The 215-nt window shown below is 55.8% G+C and overlaps 1 protein-coding gene across 1 annotated transcript in view; it reads right to left on the bottom strand.

Annotated features, from left to right (window-relative positions):
• The window catches only part of DCAF8 (DDB1 and CUL4 associated factor 8), a gene marked incomplete at its 3' end in the record, with an annotated part of 6,899 nt that overhangs the window by 1,625 nt on the left and 5,059 nt on the right, over positions 1-215 (bottom strand). The window contains exon 6 of the mRNA XM_009697525.1: positions 62-162. Coding sequence (XP_009695827.1) covers positions 62-162 — 101 coding nt within the window. The remainder of the gene's footprint in view (positions 1-61; positions 163-215) is intronic.

Here is a 215-nt window from a genome sequence, read left to right as displayed (position 1 = left end):
CCACAATCTCTCCCACACCACGTCCCTGCAGGGGAGGGTCCCCCCGTGCCACCCATTGCACCGGTATGCCACGAAATCGAGCCACTTACCAAGTGGTGAGGGCAGAACTTCTTTAGTACGCCGTTGTTCTCGTTCTCATCTATTTTTCGCTGGTCGTAAATCCTGGGGGAAGGATGGCAGGCATTTGGCACTCACTCGAGACATGAAGGATGCCG

This window comes from Cariama cristata, unplaced genomic scaffold (genome assembly GCF_000690535.1).
Source record: "Cariama cristata isolate BGI_N322 unplaced genomic scaffold, ASM69053v1 scaffold26713, whole genome shotgun sequence".
NCBI lineage: Eukaryota > Metazoa > Chordata > Aves > Cariamiformes > Cariamidae > Cariama > Cariama cristata.
This window is presented reverse-complemented; position numbering and strand designations above follow the sequence as displayed.